At 60.8% G+C, this 17,981-nt stretch overlaps 2 protein-coding genes across 2 annotated transcripts; one reads left to right on the plus strand and one right to left on the minus strand.

Annotated features, from left to right (window-relative positions):
* Nucleotides 1-74: 74 nt before the first annotated feature.
* Nucleotides 75-3,694, plus strand: AGXT (alanine--glyoxylate aminotransferase; the record flags this gene model as incomplete). The annotated part of the gene is made up of 11 exons (XM_080349606.1): nt 75-329; nt 477-669; nt 995-1,059; nt 1,137-1,237; nt 1,467-1,537; nt 1,867-1,951; nt 2,212-2,307; nt 2,552-2,621; nt 2,733-2,828; nt 3,034-3,162; nt 3,587-3,694. The coding sequence occupies 11 exons, from the start codon at nt 75-77 to the stop codon at nt 3,692-3,694; spliced, it is 1,269 nt and encodes a 422-aa protein (XP_080205732.1).
* Nucleotides 3,695-4,352: 658 nt separating this feature from the next.
* Nucleotides 4,353-9,198, minus strand: MAB21L4 (mab-21 like 4; the record flags this gene model as incomplete). Its single annotated transcript, XM_080349642.1, has 5 exons — nt 4,353-4,445; nt 4,681-5,037; nt 6,272-6,425; nt 7,037-7,259; nt 8,715-9,198. The coding sequence occupies 5 exons, from the start codon at nt 9,196-9,198 to the stop codon at nt 4,353-4,355; spliced, it is 1,311 nt and encodes a 436-aa protein (XP_080205768.1).
* Nucleotides 9,199-17,981: the final 8,783 nt, after the last annotated feature.

The following is a 17,981-nucleotide window of genomic DNA, read 5'->3' on the forward strand; positions in this document are numbered from 1 at the left end:
GAGTCCAGGCAGCAGGGCAAGCACTGAGCCACATGGTCAGGGTCCACGGGGACACTGGCCACTGCTGGCACGGGATGCGCTGCGCTGCGGTGCTGGGCGCTGCACAGGCAACCTCCACTGCTCCTCTCCCCCGTGCTCGGCTCCTGGGGGCGGCAAGGCACACCATGGCCACCAACCTGCTCCACGTGCCCAAACCCCAGGGGCTGCTTCGGCCCCTGGTTGTGCCAGAGAGGCTGCTGCTCGGGCCAGGGCCCAGCAATGTGCCCCCCCGCATCCTGGCTGCAGGTGGCCGGCAGCTCCTGGGCCACATGCACCCCGAGGTGCTGCAGGTGAGCTGCCTGGCCCAGCCTTCCTCCTCTGCCCTCCTCTCCCTTCCTCCTCTGCCCTCCTCTCCCTCACCCCCCAAGAGGGGCTGGGACAGCTCTGCCTGGGCAAAGAGGGCAATAGCAGTGCCTGTTGGGCCCCTGCTGCCGCAGGTGATGGACGAGATCAAGGCAGGCATTCAGTACGCCTTCCAGACACAAAACCGGTTGACCCTGGCCATCAGCGGCACCGGCCACTGCGCCATGGAAGCTGCCCTCCTCAACCTCCTGGAGCACGGTGACACTGCGCTGGTGGCTGTCAACGGCATCTGGGGACAACGCGCCGCCGACATTGCCAGGAGGTTGGGTATGCTGGGGACAGCCAGATGGCAATGGTGGGGCTTGAGGGGGGGATGCCAGAATGTGACCCTTGACTTGCTGCCCCCATCCTGGTGGCATTGACTGGTGACACAACTTCTGCAGCTAGAGAGAGCTCCAGATTTTTTGCAGGGTGACTTCTCTCCACTTACAGTGGTTTATGGCTTTTCCACCGGGCAAACTCACAGGAGGCCAGACCCTTGTGGGTGGCTGCGCTCCTAGTTCATGCATGAGCGATTCCCCCTTGGCGCAGGTGGCTGCCCAGGGAGACTCATGCCCAAACCTCACTCTCCCTCTGCCCAAACCCCTCTCAGGAGCCATTGTCCACGAGCTGTGGAAGCCCCCGGGTGAGTACTTCACCCCACAGGACATCGAGGAGGTGAGTGCTGGCCACAGTGCAGGGCAGTGGGTGTGAGACACCCCAGGAGCCGTCACCTTTCCCTCTGTTCCATGCAGGGCCTGGTGCGGCACAAGCCCTTGGTGCTCTTCATCACCCATGGCGAGTCCTCAACGGGAGTGCTGCAGCCACTGGAGGGGCTGGGCCAGCTGTGCCACCGGTCAGTGCACGCCAGGCACCTGCAGGTGCTGGTGGTACCCCACGGTCACCGCTAGGGACTGGGACATGGGGACTTGCATGCCTGGGCTCTCCTCTGCCTCTGTTGTGCTGCAAGTGGTTGGTGCCAGTGAGATACACGACCTTGGTGTGACCGGGTTGCCAAAGCTGGAGGAAGTGAGGTGGCAGGAGGAGGTGGCAGGGACACCAGGCTGAGCTCTGTCCTCCCACAGGCATGGTTGCCTGCTACTTGTGGACGCGGTGGCATCGCTCGGGGGAGCCCCCATCTTCATGGACCAGCAGGGTGAGAGCCACAGTGCCATCACAGACACCCAGGGGACAAGGGGGCTTTACAGCTGGGCCAATGAGGGAGGGCAGTGGGATCAGACCCACCACCCACATTTTGGGTTGGCAGCACTAGAAACTGGTCTAGCTGCAGCCAGAGAGCCTAATTCCTGCGGGGCACCATCAGCAGCACCAGGGTGTCCCCTAAAGCTGGCCAAACACAAGCAGGACCCACAGCATGTGCCACCCTGTGCTTCCCATTTGCTGCTTGCAGCTGGGCTGGGGAGGCTCAGTGTGGCCTCACTCAGAGCCCCCAGTTCTTAAGGAGCTTCCTCTCCTCTCGGGCAGAGATCGACATCCTATACTCGGGGTCTCAGAAAGTCCTCAACGCCCCCCCTGGCAGCGCGCCCATTTCATTCAGCGAGCGAGCCAGGTAAGGGCAGCCAGGTCCCACTATGGGGAAAAGACAATGGGGCTGGGGGAGGCTGTCACCCCACCCCCCGGCTTTGCCAGCTCTCTGCTCCTGCTCCACTCTGGGGAGCTCACCCAGCAGCAGCTCTATGGGGTTGGAGCCCAACCAGTCCCTGGGCAGTGATGGGCACTGGAGCCAAGCTTGGCATTTTTTTGGGTGGACCCCACCCTGGAGCTGGCAGGGTCAAGATCCAGCTCCACCCCTGCACTCTACTTCTCCAGGGAGAAGATACTGAGGAGGAAGACGCAGCCTTTGTCCTTCTACCTGGATATGGGCTGGCTGGCAAACTACTGGGGCTGCGATGGGGAGCCACGAAGGTGAGGGCCGGCTGTCCCAGGACACATGGATGCAGTCGCCCCCTCTACAGCCTCCACCCTGTTTCGGGGCCTGCCCACCCTGCGATGCTCAGGCCCTGTCTCCCCATTGCCCCTGGTCACAAAGAGGCCCTGGGGAATTTGCAACCCCTCTGCACTGGCTGCAGGGGAGGGAGCACACCGCACCCCGCTCCCCCATCGCTGCGAGCTCTGCCAAATGCACCCAGCTGCCCCTTGGGTTTTGCAGGTACCACCACACAGCACCAATCAACAGCTTCTTCAGCCTGCGTGAAGGCTTGGCCATGCTGGCGGAGCTGGTGAGCGGTGCCGGCCAGGCAAGGGGGCACCGGCAGTGCTGGTGGGGCCTGGGGGAGTGGTGGGTGCCAGGAGGTTGCAGGGACCTTCTGTGTCTTCCTCTCTGCCCACAGGGTCTGGAGAGCTCATGGGAACGCCACCGGGTCAACTGTGCACAGCTGTGCCAGGGTTTGCGGGACTTGGGGCTCGAGCTCTTCGTGAAGGAGGAGGTGGGTGTGGGGCGAGCACACCACCATGGTGTGAGGGCAGGGTGAGGACATGGCTGTGTGTGGCTGGAGATGGGCTTGGGTGAGTTTTGATGCTGCAGAAAAAACTCAACCCCCAGTGATATACTCTTGGCAGGGTGACAGGCTCACCAGGGGACACGGCCACAGGCAGGAAGCTGCATATTTACCCCATTTCTCTCTTCCCCAGAAGGCAAGACTTCCCACCATCACCACTGTCAGGGTGCCCAAGGGCTACGACTGGAAGGAGATCACAGCCTTTCTCATGGAGAACCATGCCATCGAGATCGCCGGGGGCCTGGGCCCCTCAGTGGGCAAGGTGGGCAGCATCTTCCCCCTCCAGCAGCCCCTGGCTGTGCACCAAAGGCAACTGCAGCCACATCCCATGATTAACTTGGTGCGCTCTCACTGCAAACAGCAAACCCATACTGGATGCAGCCCATCACCTGCAGCAATGCATAGTGGCTCCTAACCACACACAACTGACGAATGTAATTGAATAACCGCACACGTAATTAGCAGAGTGACACATCTTTTGGAGAACCATGTGTTAAACAGGAGCAAGCGGGGAGTTGGGCACATGCATTCATGCCTGGCTGTACACGTGGCCACTCCTCGCACAGCCCCTGCTCTATGCCGGAGCCTGCACTCTGCCACTGGCCACTCTGCCCAGAGGGAGATGGTGCTGAGGCACAGCCGCAAAGGTGGGTGCTGCAGGGAGATGCTTGCCCTTGTCCTCTCAGGTCCTGCGAATCGGCCTCATGGGCTGCAACTCAACCAGCAGCAATGTGGACCGTGTGCTGCATGGCCTGCGAGACGCCCTCAGGCGCTGCCACCGCAGCCGGCTGTGAGCACTCCTGCAAATGGGGTGTCCAGACGAGGTGGCGTGGCACTGCCCCCCGTGCCTGGCTGCAGGGAGCTGGCACACAGAGTGGCTGCGCCACCTCCCCGGAGTGCTGGCAGGAAACACTGCAACACCCAGCAACCCAAGCCAGAGGAGGAAAGAGATGTGGAGGTGAGGGCTGCAGCTCAGCACACGTGGGACATGGCTCACAAACCCTTCTCCCTGTCCCCACACAAGGTGACTCCTCACCCTGATGGCCTGCCCCCCCAGCTGCTCCCTTACCCCTGCCCACAGGGCATGGCACTCCACTGTAAGCTGACACAAGGGCTGCATGCAGAATCCGACTGCAGGTCCCTTCCTTTCCCTTCCCACCACTATCACCCTTGGCCATCCCCGCACCAGCCCCCAGCTGTGCAGGACACCAGCCATCCCCTCCTGATTAGGTACCCTGGTACGAAACATCCACCCCAGTACCCAGCTCTACCAGGGGAGCTGAGGGGCTGTCCAACCTCACCCAGCTGCAGCAGATGTGCACTTGCCCCCCCACCATGTACCATCTTCCCTCAATAAAGCAACATGGCAGTGTGCTGTTCCCTGGTCCTGTAGCTTGCCTTGCACCCCCTCGAGTTTTGAGGCACCTGGATGGGGTGGCAGCGGGGTCCTGCTCAGCTTTGCTGGGGGATTTCTTGCCGGATCTTGGAGAGGAGCTGGGACATTGCTGAGTGGCGCACGCTATCCCGGATCCGGTACACCTGGAACTAAGCAGAGGCAGACGGGGAGTGAGGGGAGAAAGGTCCAGCTCTGCTTGAGCCCCACACCCCAGCATCGCCTGTTGCGCGCTGGTGTTGGACAGCACATGCCCATGGCTCACAAGGGCCACGAGGGCTCTGGAGGGCAAATTCCAGCACATCCTGAGCTGCTCGGCCCTGGTGGTTTCTGGCACTGCTGCGGTTTGCCTCACGAGACCAGCTGAGCATCTCTGGTCCCAGTTACCTGGCTGAGCAGGATGTCAAAATAGGCTGTGTCCCAGTAGGACCCATCCTTGTCAGGGAGCTGTAAGAGGGCTTGAGTTCTGGGGTCTGCCTTCCAGCCCTCGGTGTGCACAGGGAGGTCAAAATGGAAGTGGAGAAAGCGTTGGGGGTCCCAGGCAAAGCTTTCCACTTTAGGGTAGAGCGAGGTGAAGTCTGGGTGGTCTCCTTGGAAGAGGTTCTCCTCCGGGTACAGGAAGTGGGGCAGGCGCTGGGTGGCCAGGCAGCGGAGGAGGATCACCAAGAGCCTGTAGACCGAGCCTTCCAGGTCCTGCCAGTCCTCTGGGGAGGGGAAAAACTCCGTGCTCCACAGTAGCACCATCTGTGGGGAGGGAGGGGAGTGTGTAGGATCAGACACTTGCTGCAAAGGCTGTGCCTCCACAGCCTGCCTGTCACTGCACAACCACCCGTGCGGCTAAGCCCCACTGCCATCACGTCCTCAGCAGCCTAGGACTGCACAGGTGCTCAGAGCTGCTGCTTCGGCTGCTGACGGTGTGGCCAATGCCCCACCACCCCTCAGTTTTGAACCTTTGCTTCACTCCACAAAGAGCTCCCATCTCAGCTCCAAGGCAGGTCCCAGCTCTGCAGCAGCTTCAAGACAACACGCCCAAGCTTTCCACATAGCAATAGTAAAAATCCTTGCTTGTGGTTTCCATCAGCCGTTGGAAAGGCAGGTAAAACCCCAGCAACTGCCATGCCAGCTTCTTCAGCACTGTGCTGGCTAACGGCCCAGCATGGTTGCCTTTAGGTGACATGGTGTAATAGGCATTGCACACAGTGGGCTGGAGCAGACAGCGCTTTTGTAAAGGACAGATGCCCTTTAAAAAAAAAAAAAAAAAAAAGAAAGAAAGAAAGAAAAATCAAAGAAAGCAACATAAAGCAAAACCCACAGGATCTGCGGTCACTTGGAGCTCGAGCTGTTCTCTCAGCCGAAGACAACTTGGCCTCTTTCTCCACCCCAGCCTGGAGAGCTGCCACATGGCAGCACCCACCTGGGTTGTGCCACCAGGTGCTGTCCCTGGCATGGCCCCTTTCCCAGCCGACATCACCAGCTGGCATGGGTCCAGAGTGCTGGAAACAGGTTGGGCAGGGAGAGAAGGAGGATTTTTCTCGGAGGAAACACCACCCTCAGCCCTGCACTGGCACCTCCCAGCATGCCAGGGCACAGGACAACGGGTGGCATGGCAGGCACAGCAGTGCAATCCCCAGCATGGCCCCTGCAGACACCAGCAGCCGGTGCCTGGGGATGCCTGGCACGTTGGCACAGAGTCCCAGCTCTTAATGCTCAGAGTGTTTAAGGCTAGAGGTTGCTGGTTCAATCCAGCAAGTGCCCACTGTTTGCCAAGAAGAAGGACTTAGCCCCTCTGATCATGTTCGGCAGCGCTTGTCCTTCCCAGACACAGCCACGGGCTGGTGCTTCCCAAAGCACTGTTGGCACTTGGGTTTGTTGTTTGGGATCTTCTTCCAGCAGTGACTTGGCCAGGGTGGCATGCAGGGAAGCAGCCTTGGCTCTGCCTGCCCCAGGAACCGCTGTCCCACCAGCAGAACCTACATACCTTCAGGTGCTTGAAGGTAAGACCACCTTTCCCACCCTCCTCTCCCCAGTCTTGGCTGCGTATCTGATTGAGCACGCGAAGGCTGTCCAGACGAGGTCCCTTCAGCATGTCCACTGCCTGGAGCAGCTTCAGGATGGGAAGGTGAGAGGAGGATCTGTTGAGAGAAAGTGGGTTCCTGTGACAAGGAGGATGGATACACAGCAGTGCCAGTGGGCTTGTAGTTCCCTACATGCAGCAGAGAGGGCTGCAGGCTGCCCTGGAGGGGAGGCTGAATGGGACCTCAAGGAGTGGCCAAGCATCTGGCTGGACCACATTGTGTCCAAAAGAAGCCTGAGCTGGTCCAGCTGGATGCTCAGCCCCTCCTTGGGGCCAGGTGGCTGAGCTGGCAGGAAGGATGCGTGTCATGCAGTCCCACTCCCTCCCACAGCCCGCCTGGGGAGGCACCTTGTCACCATGCTGCTGCCAGGTGCCTGGGCTCGCTCCTGAAGAGGAGCAGGGATCTGAGAGCTGCCATGTGGCCAGGGTTCAATCTGATAGCTGCTTCTTCAGTTGCATTCCACTCCCTGAGCTGCCCGAAATTTGGCTGAGGTTTTTCCTCCAGCACAGGGCGGCAGGTTTGAGCGCCACGAGGGAGTGACTTCACCCACTGGTTGACATGTCCCTCCACTTTCCCATCCCCTTTTTGCCTACACCCAGCAGTGATGCCAGCCAGGTGGGATCCCCAGGGCAGGGCTGCCCCACTATGTGTGCAGACGAGCTGCTCACCTCCAGCAGTGGGGAGAGGCCGGGACGAAGTGGGCCTCTTGGGTGGCCTTCCGGAGGCTGCCTGCAGGGAAGCCCCTGTCACTCAGCCGCCCCTTGAGCCGCAGCGGCTCCTGCCACTTCCTCACTACAGGGACAATGTCAAAGCGAATAGTCCTCCAGCCGCTGCAGATCAGCAGCGAGAGCTCCATGGCATCTTCCCGCAGATTTTCAGCGCTGAGATCACCTAGGTGCGGAGGGTTTGGCCACAGTTAGAGGTTCATCACAGCCAGTCCCACAAGCTGAACCAGGTATGTGTCACAACGCCCATGGGCACGTCCCACCCCACTCAACTCATCCCTTTCCAATGCTGCGGTTTGGCTGCGGTTCCCTGTCGAAAGCCGCTCTCCAAGCACTGCTGGGGTGATTTTCAGGAAGGAGCATCGCTCCAGCCAAACCCAGGGCCAGGTCAGGGGTGTGGGCACTGCAGGAAGCCTCGAGCAGCTGAGCAGGGCCGTACTACTGGATGGCTGAACGGTGCCAAGAAAAACAACATGATCCAAGAGGAACGGACCGGGAAAGGTCTCACGTTGTGGGGGCAGAGGAAGATGAAGGGCTGTGATTTGGCTGGGGAGGAAGGAGGGAATGGTGGGCTTGCTGGGGCTTGGTTAAGAGACTTTCAGACCTGCAGGTCCTCTCACATCACCTTTCCATCAGGGCTGAGATTTACTTTAAAAAGCACCTTTGGAGATGGAAATGCACGAAGAAGCTGCTAGGACCCCTACAGGCATTCCCAGGGTCCTTTCCCCATCCTGTCATTCCCAGGAACATTGCTCCTAGCTGAGGTCTGTGTGTGCGCAGTGTCAGACCCGTGCCCAAGGGGCCTGGTCCAGTCCTGATGTGCCTCCAGCTCACCCTCCAAACAGCCTCCTCCAGAGTGAAGGACACTCAGAGGCCAGAAGAGACGGGGGGAACACAGTTAGGGTGAGCCAAGCATGTCAAGACCCTGAGTGAACCCTTCCTGGGGACTCACAACAGAATCCCAGAATGTCAGGGGTTGGAAGGGCCCTGGAAAGCTCATCCAGTGCAATCCCCCCATGGAGCAGGAACACCCAGATGAGGTTACACAGGAAGGTGTCCAGGCGGGTTGGAATGTCTGCAGAGAAGGAGACTCCACAATCTCCCTGGGCAGCCTGGGCCAGGCTCTGACACCCTCACTGAGAAGTTTCTTCTCATATTTAAGCGGAACCTTCTGCGTTCCAGTTTGTACCCATTGCCCCTTGTCCTATCAGTGGTTGTCACCAAGAAGAGCTCCTCAGTCTCCTCTTGTCCAGCTGCAGAGCCCCAGCTGCCTCAGCCTTTCCTCACATGGGAGATGCTCCACTCCCTTCAGCGTCTTCACCCAGAGGAGTGGGTGAACCCCACGTGGACCTACCACTCACCATGGAGGCTGCCATCAGCCCAGGGTGAAGATGCCTGAGGATGACCCTGATGCTGCGGGATGGCAGCGAGTGGTTTGCATCTCCCCTTCCTTAGCTGAGGGCAAAGCCTGTCCCAGCACATGGAAGGGCACTGGCTCGCCGGTGCAGCCTTTGGGTCATAGGGACACAGGCACCAGCCTGTTTGCGCAGGGACCGGCACCCAGCTGGGCTCCCCAGCCGCACTGCGGGCAGCTGGGGCAGCGCCCCGCTGGCATACGCACCTGGCTGCAGCAGGAAGCGACGCTGGCACTGCACGATGGCCGAAACAAGAAGCTCTTTCAGGTGCTGGAGGACTTTGCCTGGAGCCAGGCACCCCGCACCACCACCCAACTCCATCACACTCACAGTGCTGGTCCAGTCCTCCAAGTCGGTCCCTGGAGAGGGCACTTCCAGATAGCAGGTGCCCAGCCCTGAATGGTTCCTGGCTGGGGAGTCCCCAGGCTGGCACGCCAGCACCCGCAGGGCATCGCCATCGATCCTCAGGGGAACCTCCACGGTGACAGCATCCTCAGAGGAACAGAGAGCAAATTCGAAGGCTTCCAAGTTCCTGGCATAGTCCACAAGGAAGCGGGGCTCCAGGGCATGCACACCTTCCAGCAGGGTCAGCAGGATGTCCTCAGCCCTCTGGAAATGCTCCAGCCGCTGCCTCTCGCGGGACACGATCACGCCGAGGCAGCTGTGCCAGTGGGAAGCGCTGGCTGCCATGGCAGCCCTGCAGCCATCCCAAGCCTGCTGCAAGCAGAAGTGAAAATATGCGGGCAGGGCGGGCAGGGCCGGGAGCCGCGCAGAGTGGGTGGAGGGAAGCTGCAGCTGGGCGTCAACAAGCATCGCTGGGCAAGAGCCAGGGAGAGGTGTCGGAGCACCGTGTCCCCAAGGGCAGACCCAGGGCAGGGGAACAGATCGCACCGTGGCCCTCTTGTCAACCCAGAAAGATGACAAAGGATGCTCAACCAGCTGGTCACACCAGGACAACGCTGTAGTCCCCTGCGCCACTCCCAGCGCCAGGGCTGCGCGCCGGCAGTGTCACCTCACAGCCAGCGCCACATGAACGGGAACCACCGACCTCCAGCCCTGCCCTAGCTCAGCCCGGCAGGCACCGCTGCCTGGGACTGCTGGGGCAGGTCTGCTCCCACCCTGTGCTGCGCCCACGGCAGCTGGGAGCAGGATCTCGTGCCTGGCCACGCTGCGGGGCTGTGGGCGGGCTGTGGGACACCACCCCCGCCATGCAGGTGCTCGACTCTGCCCGCACCTCCATCGAGCTCAGGCTCAAGCCAGCCAGAAACGCGCGGAGCCGCGCCCCGCACGCTGGCCGCGCCCCGCACGCTGGCCGCGCCCCGCACGCTGGCCGCGCCCCGCACGCTGGCCGCGCCCCGCACGCTGGCCGCGCCCCGCACGCTGGCCGCGCCCCGCACGCTGGCCGCGCCGTCCCCCTCCGCCCGAAGCGCGCAGCTGCGGCCGCCATGGTCGGCGCGCCCACCCCCCTGCCCCTCCCCGGCGGCATGGCTGTCTCGTGACAGTACCGTTCGCCACGGGGAGACCAGCAGACCGGCGCTTTCAGCCCCAAAACCTCTGGGCAGCGGGGCGGGAGAGGCCCGTGGCGGCGGGGGTGGCGTCCCTCAGCCTGGCTGTTGCCGGGAGGAGCAGATGCTGCGGAGCTGAGGGCTCCGTTTGGGTCCGTGCTCCCGTCCGAGTGGTGTCTCGGCCTCCTCCTGCCTCCTGGGAGCTGCCTGGGACAGACTTAGCCGCTGGGCTGCCCCCGGTTAGGACAGCTCCAGCCACAGCAGGGCAGAGCCTGCTGTTGTTTCTGCACAGCCTTCCTGGCTGTACCCTCATACCTGCCCTCAGCCCTCCAGCATCTCCCGCAGATCCTACAGAGGGGCGTGCATGCAAAGTGCTCGCTGGGGCAGCTGCCCCGGTTTCATGGACCCTGTGCCGGAGCTCTTAATAGTTCCAGCCCATAGCAGAAAGCGAGGCTCTCCTAGCAGGACAGCACAGTCCAGTAGTCCCAGGGTTCCCTACAAACCATTCCAGCCCTTGGTCAGAGCAATGAAGGGAGGGCTGGAGACATCATGGCAGTGGGACCCCATGAGGGAAGAGGAGTCACAGCCGAGCGTGGGGCCTTGGCACTGGGGAGGGGAGAGAGACCCACAGGGCTCACAGCTAGTTCTCCCACCTCCTGTGGCTCAGGCTCTGCATGGCCCTTTTATATAGCCCAAGAGACCCCCTTGGGGTTGTTTCCAGTTTGTCCCCGTGCCTCTTTCAGTCCCGAGTGGCTGAGGTGCCACCATCCAGGCAGGGGTCTGTCCCTCATGGCGATCTGTCCTTCCACCAGCTGAGCTCCAGAGAGCCAAGGCTGCTTTCCAGAAGGGGGCAGGGTCAGAACTTGAACCTGCAGAGCATGCTCATGCACCTGGTGTGTGAGCCACAGAGCTGGGCAGGAGCCTGCACCAGGCTCTTCACTGCTCGGAGGCTGAGTATGCCCAGGGTTGTGAAGCCCCAGCCAGATTTTAGAATCCCGACAGTGGGCTCTCTGTCTCCTCACCCAAGCCCTGCACTCCTGGTTTCACCCCACCTGAGCGGGAGGCCCTCAGTCCCCCACAGTGACTACTGTCCCTGCCAGGGCTGCATGTCCAGGTCAGCCTTGCTCTCCCCCATCTTGCAGGGAGGACAAGCTGGCTGGTGTCTTTGTGAGGAGCCGAAAGCAGCAGGACTCCCTGCTCCCAAAGCGGATCTCCTGGGGGCTTCACGCTCCCCAACAGAGGAGTCTGGGCTCATCCTGGAGGATGTTAAGCCCAAGCCAGGCAGGAGAGACAACCACTCCAGGACCCAGTGTGGGGAAGAGAGGACAGAGAGCTGCAGACCATGCTTTCCTTGGCATGGTGCAGCATGGCTCCCTGCTGGCGGGATTGCCGCCTACCTTAGGAGCATCACTTTGTCACAGATTGTGTCCCTGTTGTGGCAGCAGCCATGTGAGTCCTTCAGGCAGTGACTGGCAGGGACACTGTCGGAGGCCCTGAGGGTGATGCAGGAGCTGTAAGCGGGAGCAATGCCATTGGAAGGTCAGGCTCATCAGGGTGGGGAGACGGGTCAGTTCCCCTGGGCAGCTTGGTGCTGGTGGGGGAGCGGTAGCCCCCTTGGCAGGGTGCTGGCTGATCCCGCAGCACAAACCTGGCATCCTGCTGCCATCAATGCTGGAGCACTGCTTCTGGGAGGAGTGAGTGCCAAGTGAACCCCCCGGGCTTTGTCACCTGCGCTTGCCGGACCTCTGGGTGCCACTGTTGAGAGGTGGATGCTGCAAAATGCTGCCCTCTGCCCCTTCCCACAGGCCGGGCCCTTCCCTGTTCCCCTTCCTATTTTTCCCTTCCTCTTTCCCCATCCTCCTTCCCCTTCTCTTTTTCCCCTCCTGTTTCCCCTCTCTCCCTTCCCCTTCCCCTTCATTCCTCCCCTTCCTCTTCCCCTTGCCTTTCCCCTCCCTCCTTCCTCTTTCCCTTTCCTTCTTCACCCTTTCTCTTTCTCCTTTCCCATTCATTCCCTTTTCCCATTCTTCTTTTCCCCTTTCCGATTCTCCCTTTCCCTTTCAATTTCCTTTTCCCCTTCCCTTTCCTTTTCCCTTTCCCATTCCCTTTTCCCATTCTTCCTTTCCATTTCCCTTTCTTCCTGCCCTGTCCCCCAGGCAAGGCCCCAGCAGCAGCCCTGGGGGAGCAGTTACCCCCACAGGCAGCAGCCCCGCTGCAGGCACGGACGGCAGGAGGAGAAAGAGCTGGCCAGGGAGAGGTGCCGGCTGGCAGCACAGCTGGTGACGCAGCTGGTGACACAGCTGGGATGGGTGGGAGCAGCTGGAGACCCCCGGGGATGGGGGGCAGCTGGAGCCAGGGGGTGCTGGGATGCAGAGGAGGGTCCTTCTCAAAGCAGGGGGACAGTCAGCAAGGCCATGCAGGCAGCTCGGGGGTGGGCATGGCCCTGCCTGTACTTTGCCTGCTAGGGGGAGGTTTTTCAACACTGTGACCTTTACCTGGGGGCAGTGGAGTGTGTGGCTGCCCCGTGCCTGCGGGCATCCCTCCGGGCACCAAAGGAGGCAAAGGCAGATGCCACCAAGCAGGAGGGAAAGGGGCTGGTGCAGGTAGGGGCAGTGAGGCTGTGTCCCAGGGAAGCAGCAGAAGCTCTGTGCAGAGCATGGGAGGGTTGGGCCCTGCGCTGGGCTGTGCCCTGTGTGCGAGCGAGCGGCACCGCCTGGCATGGCACAGGGCTGAGCGTTCAGGGCAGCGCCAGAACAACAAACCATACCTGGTGGTAGTCTCAAACACAGCACATCACCGCTGGAGGCAAGACATGGGAACATTTCCTGGCAAGAAGGTCAGCTGGGCCGTGGAAGACATGGCCAGAGTGCACGGTGCTTGGTCTGGACCAGGCACTGGGAGGCTGGCGGGGAACAGCCTGGCACTGGCAGAAGGGCTGGGCTGAATGAGCTAATCGCTCATTTTCCATCCCGGCATTTTATGGTTCTATGAATTTTCTCTCCGTTAGAAACGGGAGAGAGAAAACAACCGCAAAATAAAGGCAAGAACAAGCGAGAGAGAGCAAAAAATGCAGGGGCATGGGAGCACTCGCCATGTCAGGCGCGGGTGAGGGCCGCAGCGAGCCCCCAGTGTCCCTCACTCAGCTTGCCCCTGTGTAGGACACCATGTGTGGTGTCACTGCCAACCCTGGGGACCCAGCGTGTTGCCATTGTCACCCAGGAGAAGGACGTCAGGGGTTTGAGCTGGAGCGTGGAGGAGCTGACGGTGGACAGGGAGACCAGGATCCAGGAGGTGGGTGATGCTCTGCCCAGCGCCCCAGCTCCATACTGGCCCCAGCACCGGCACCTCTGCACCCCGTGAGCCTCCAGCCTGGAGCAGCACAGCCCCTGGCAAAAGGGCTGGGATGGGAAGGGGGAAAGCAGCCAGGAGAGGTAGAGTGGGAGAGTAATTTAACATGACAGGCTGTTTATTTTGGCAAAAAGGGTTTCTTTTCAACAGATTTCAAAGCCTGGCCCCACGGCTGGGGGGGACCACACAGAGGAGCTGGAGAGCAGGGGTGCAAGGGGGGGTTCGATGGAGCACCTGGACTGAGAGCAATGGGGACGATCCCCTGCCTGCTTGTCCCCAGGGAAGTGGTGAGGTTCACGGCCCTGGGTGTGCTCGCGTGCTCCAGCGGAGCCCCCCTCCCCAGGGTACCCCCACGGGTGCCCGTGCACTTCCGCACACACGTGCTGGCCTGCACATCCGTGCACGTTCGCACGCTCCCCCTGCTCCTTCCTCTGGGCCAGGCCTCAGCTGGAGCCTTGGCTTCCTCCAGTGACATTTCAAAAGAGTGTTTATTAAAAAAAAAAAAAAATATCTAGGAAAGAAATAATTATTATAATCACATTAAGAGCTTTGGCTGTAAAAGCCTCGCGAGAGTGCAGGGAAGGAACCGAGGCTGGTAAGGGCAGGGAGCGCAGGGGGTGGTTTTCCTGCCTTGTGCTCTTTTTTCTTTTCAGTCCCCGTCCAACACCCCCCCCCGGCCTTTTCCTCCCCTTTATCCTGGGAAATGAAAACAATTTATTTAATGATGGATCATCCCTTTCTCTGGTCACTGACCTTCTGAGTGAATTTCTGCTGAGCTCGGCGGAAAACAGGAGGCTGGGTTGTGGATCCCATCTGTGAGTGGGGGAGGGGAGGAGAGGGGGAGCCTGCCCTCATCCTTCCCCAAAACCACAGCAACCGTCCTGGGGAGCGCGATGGGGCTAGTGGGGAGGGTCCTCACAACAGCGGGGGCTTTTCTGCAGCCACTGTGCCTGCAGCCCCAACCACAGGGCTTTGCGAGCAGACATGGGGGGCTACAGTGGCCCCCAGAGCCCCCCACCCCACCCCCTTCACTTTCCAGGAGACCCAGCGGGGTTTCCCAGCACCCAGCGGGGTTTCTCAGCACCCACCACCTCTTCCTGACCTGGCCTGGGGTGCCAGGGCTGGGTCCAGTGATGGGGTGGGAGCAGGGGACAGAGGGGCGGTACCCAGGGTGGGAACGGGGTCAGAGGAGTGGGGTCTCTGTCCTGCTGGCAGCCATGTGTCCTCTTGCCAACCAGTGGTGGGGTGACAAAAGGACTTTCTCAGCTCAGAGTAGCCACGGGAGGCATTTTTCAGACCTAGCCAGAGAAAAGGGCTCGGCATGAGGCTGGGCACCAAGCCGGGGGCACGTGTGTGGCTGCACGGGGCTCCCAGCAGCAATGTGCACACCACAGCAGGCGGTTTGGCACATGGACAGTGCGGTGCTTGGTCAGGCTCTGCTCCCTGGGGAGAGGAAAGCTTGGAGGAGTGATGGGAAGGGGCAGGATCACACCAACCAGCCACCCTTTTTTGGGGGGCCTTTCAGCACCCAGTGCTCATTGTCTCGGGGCCCCGGGGATGTGTGCAGCCCCGTGTCCCTCGTCAGTCTGACTCAACCCCCAGCTGACCTGCGAAGTAGGGATGGAGCAATCCAGCATCCAGCCCCCTCCCCTCTGGCCCTTCCTCTGCCATGGCCTGTTGCTGAAAGCATGGTTCTTGTAAAAACGCGTAAATATTTATACAAGAATAATTTAAAAAACATGGTCTGTCAAATAATCAAAGCAGCAGAACATCTGAGGAGCTTTCAGCTGGATTGGGAAATGCAGTGTTGCTTTCCGAAGGCACTCTGCGATGCTGGAGGTGCTTGTGGCTGCCCTAGCCCTGTGGGCTGCCGGGCTTGCCCGTGTGGATTCGCAGAAGGTATCAGGTCTTCATTAATGTGGTTTGGGGACCGCGGTGGGCAGCTTTCACTTGTGTCAACTCAAGCCACCTGCTGCCAGGAGCCCCAGCTGGGGATGGGGCTTCGCCAGCCACCAGTTTCAGCCTCACATCTTGGTTTCTGCACTGTCCCCTGCATTGGGACCGTGACAGGAGCTGGAGAAATCCTTAAATGAAGGACTGCACCCTTGTTCTCCCCCGAGCTGTGTGGTAAGACTGGGAGCTGGTGTGGGGAGTGACAGGGTGGCAGCTGAGCTGCCAGGGTGGCCCCCATGCTGAGAGGTGTCAGAGGCATAGCATCCGTACCCCTCCAGACCTGGCAGCGCCCTCAGCATTTCAAAAGTTTGGCTTTGCAGCAGGGAGACGAGAGCCTTGGGCCAGGGTTTCCCATAAGGAATGAGGTTTCTGTCTGCCTAAATGCTCTTGCATCTCTTTTTGCATTGGTGCCACAAGCTGCCAGCACAGTCATTGCTCCCCTCTTGAATCCTGCAGCACCACATGCCCCGGCACCCCTGAGAAGCAGAGCACCCCAGAGAGGCAGGGCAGCAGCCTTAAAACAGCAGCACCTGACGACCCCCAGCCCCATTTCTTTCTCCTCACTTGGGGCTCCCCTGGCTGGGCCAAGGCGGGGGCACAGCTGCCACTGAGCAATGACCCTGCCACCACCGCTCAGCCAACAAGCCTCTGCCATGTGGCTCAGGGGATCCCACGGTGGTGGGGGCAGGCAAGGGCGTGGCAGAGGGGAAGACGTCCCCCAGTTCCCACGACCCTGTAAAGCCGGAGAGCAGAGGTGGGCACTGCTGTGGGCTTGGGCAGCACAGGGGGAGCGGGAGCCTTGTGTTGCAGCAACCTCCATCCTCCTGGCTGCCCTCCAGCCCCTTCCCACTACCCGCATTTTTGCGCGTGATTCGTGTTCTTGCATTCTTTCGACCTGGGCCAGATAACGAGTTCAAACTCCCTCATTAAAACCTTGTCTTGGCCCCAAAGACCCACACACCTCCCTGGGCTACCTGGCTGCTTCACTGGCCCCAAGGAGGGGGCTCCGGGGCTGGTTTTCCCCCGCGGGAGGTGATGCTTGTGCCGTGCACGTGTTCAGCATCCACAGGGAACCCTCTCTGTGCTTGGCCTAATTAGCTGGGAGGGAGGGGGAGAGCCAAATCCAAACCATGTGCTGACCTGCAGGCCCCTCCGCTCGAAAGCATCCGTGCTGAACACTCTCTGGATCGTTAATTGCTCCTCGGGTCCTTTCTGCACGTCCTTCCCCCAAACACGCGGGGCCTGGCTGGGGGGTGAGTAGGGCTTTGTGCTCTTTCCCCATGGTTCTTCAGGGCTGCCTTTTGTGGGAGGCAGTGGGCAACCCCGGAGCTGTGAGTGGCAGCCGAGAGGAACCGGGAAACAACTGCCCACACACCTGGGTCAACCCTGGTGCTGTCATGCTGGGGAGAGACAGGCTGGGGGTGAGCTGGCGGACCTCTGCCTCCATCCCTCGCTCCTGGTGACAGCATCTGCCTGTCCCTCTGCTGCAGCTTGGCAGTGGGTGAGCTTGTCCCACAGAGTGGCCCGTGCCTGCCAGCCTCCTCAACCCGCTTGCCAGGTCCCAGCTGCTGCTGGGACCAATGCTGAAGTGTTTTGCTGAGGAGCATCGCTGGTTGTGGGTGCTGGGAAGAGCAGAGGAAGCCTGGGATACCCCCAAGACCAGCACGGTCCCCACCCCAGCATGGCAGCCCCACCAAACGCACCCTGAGGTGGGCGCGGTGGTCCCAGCCCCATGTTGGAGCCCACCAAGAAGCTGGACACCCTGAATGCAGCTGTGGGTGGAGAAAAGGGGCATTTGCTCCTTCAGAGGGAGCGGGTGGCAGCAGCCAGAGCTTGGCCAGATGGTGAGGGGAGAGGGCTGTTCCCCCAGCGCTCCTCCCAGCCTTCCCAGCACGGAGCCCAGCTCCAGCTCCTGGCCCAGAGGAAATGGCTGCTGGCCGTGGCCCACAGCTGTTTTCCCTGCTCAGTTTGCTGCTTCCAATTTAACGTCCTGGGGAGCTGGATTGAGGCGATGCAGAGGGAGCGTTGCCGTGCTTTCCCGTGCAAAGCCTGCCTGGAAGAAAATCCTTCCCTCATGCTCGGCATGGCTGCCGGCACGGCTGCTCCCCCCAGCCTGGCCCGCCCGTCCCGCAGAGGGAAAACCACCCACAGAAACCTGGGATGGCCCCTGCGGTGATGTTCACAGCAGGGGGGCAGGTTGGTGCCACCATGTCCCCATGTCCCCTGGGAGCAGAGCTGGCAGTGGAGCCTGGCATGGCACAGCGGGGCTTTTGGGAGCAGGAGGAAGGCTCAAGCCTGGGCACGGGAGCGGGGGGCTCACCCTCGCGTGTGTGAGGTGGTGGATGGCAACAGCCAGAAGGCTGTCTCCCCGAGTTGCTCCCCAAAAGAGATGGCTCTTTGCTGGCAGCCCTGGAGCCGTGCGTGGGCTGTGTGGAAGGGGTGGCAGTGCCCCCGTTGTGTCCCCCCCGTGGTGTCCCCTGGGCCGGGGAAGGGCTGAGCAGCCTAATGCCTTCCAGAAGATCAGCTGTAAATGGCTGAGGACGGTAATTCATATCAAACTCATAAAGCCTTTATTAGTGTCTCAGGGGAGAAATCCGGATGCGGCCGTTTATTTATTTTGGATTTCGCCTTTTTTTTTTTCCCCCCTCTGTTTCCTTTTAACATTTTCTT

This window comes from Nesoenas mayeri (assembly GCF_963082525.1).
Source record: "Nesoenas mayeri genome assembly, chromosome: 9".
Classification (NCBI taxonomy): Eukaryota; Metazoa; Chordata; class Aves; order Columbiformes; family Columbidae; genus Nesoenas; species Nesoenas mayeri.